Below are 1,692 nucleotides of genomic sequence, written 5' to 3' on the forward strand. Positions count from 1 at the left end.
CACCGGCGTCCTTTCCAAAGACGTCGTTGTTTCGCCGCAAAACGGGGTTACGGCCCGAATATACCTCCCTCCAACGCAAGGGCCGGACACGAAACTTCCCCTCATCATATACGTCCATGGCGGCGCTTTCTCCGTCGAGTCGGCCTTCTCTTCGCAGTACCATAACTACGTCAATTACCTTGCTGTGGAATCTGGGTCCGTCGTCGTGTCAGTTGAATACAGGCTGGCCCCGGAGCACCCGATCCCGGCGTGCTACGACGATTGCTGGGATGCTACGAAATGGGTGGACTCTCATTCCACTACTGTCGGGCAAGGGAAGGACCCTTGGATTACTGATCACGTCGACTTTAAACGAGTTTTCGTGGCGGGCGACAGCGCCGGTGCCAACATAGCGCATGAAATTGTGGTCCGTGCCGGCGCAGAATCCGAATTGGGTATCGAATTCATTGGTCTGATTCTGATTCACCCGTATTTCGGGATTGGGAATGTTGAACACCTGTGGAATTTTATCTGCCCCGAACCGACTGGCCCGAACGATTCCAGGCTGAACCCGTCTGCCCATAAGAACCTGCTGTCGAATCTGCGGTGCGAGAGGGTGCTTGTTTGTGTTGCCGGGAAGGATTTCTTGAAGGAAAGGGGTGCGAAATATCACGAGGCGTTGGAGAGCAGCGATTGGAATGGCGTGGTTGAGTTCTTCGAGACAGTGGAAGAGGGGCATGTTTTCCATTTGCTGAACCCGAACTCCGACAATGCTCCGCTGTTGATGAAACGGATGGTGGAGTTCATCAACAAGTAGCCTGAAACTTGTGTGCCGTATAATTCAATTAGTTCATGCTACTTTGTCAATTAAATTTAGTCTTATAGATTAAATTAAGTTCTTTGTTATAAATTTTATGGGACTTAAAAGCATAAATAAATATCATTAATTATGGGACTATCACTTCTTACAACATCTTCGATGCACACAGGAATCAATTGTTCTCCAAACATAAATCTTGAACCCGTAGACTCCACTATCGATTAAAATATTTTTTCACCCCAATTCTCTCACACATACTACCTTCCAACTCGTCACTCGTTGTAAGATAATATCCATATTTAACACTATACATATTTGATGGTTCATAATGTCGTACCAATTTCACATTCAATTCCCAATAGGAATTGGCTTATGCTCAACATAATTAATCGGCCATATCATAGAAGAAATTAAATCCTTATTGACGATGTCTTGGTCATTTCTCTTATTCTAGATAAACATGCACAGAATTGTGTTGTAGACCTTACAGATCAACTTGCTATATGCCAAGTTGAACAAGTGCAAATTTTGAATTGACTCAGTTGTCCACTCCTCCAGGCAGGTGAAGGTTCTGCCCAGTTCACAATCTTGACCAAGCCTCCCATTATCTCGTCTTGTTTTAAAGATATTTTCGGTATATGAAAATACACTACTGGCGGCCTACCTACAGCAGGTTTATTATTGTATCTTTATCAATTTATTACGATTAAAAATTATTTAAAATATTAATTTAAAAATATGTAGCTAGATTAATATACGCTATTAATTAAAATGAGTTGGTATTTAGTGTATTCGCTTAAAACTAAGATATAATAAGAAATTTTTTTAATATTTAAAAATTTAAATGAAAAAACAAAAAATAATAATAATAATGTCTTGATACTTAAAATGGG

The 1,692-nt window shown here is 41.3% G+C and overlaps 1 protein-coding gene across 1 annotated transcript; it reads left to right on the forward strand.

Moving 5' to 3' along the window:
• Position 1: 1 nt before the first annotated feature.
• LOC140957453 (probable carboxylesterase 3) lies at positions 2–1,382 on the forward strand (the record flags this gene model as incomplete). Its single annotated transcript, XM_073414728.1, has 2 exons — positions 2–813; positions 1,268–1,382. A coding segment is annotated over one exon (795 nt), but the record flags the coding sequence as incomplete, so codon positions are not given.
• Positions 1,383–1,692: the final 310 nt, after the last annotated feature.

Source organism: Primulina huaijiensis, chromosome 2 (assembly GCF_012295235.1).
Source record: "Primulina huaijiensis isolate GDHJ02 chromosome 2, ASM1229523v2, whole genome shotgun sequence".
In the NCBI taxonomy this organism is placed as follows: Eukaryota; Viridiplantae; Streptophyta; class Magnoliopsida; order Lamiales; family Gesneriaceae; genus Primulina; species Primulina huaijiensis.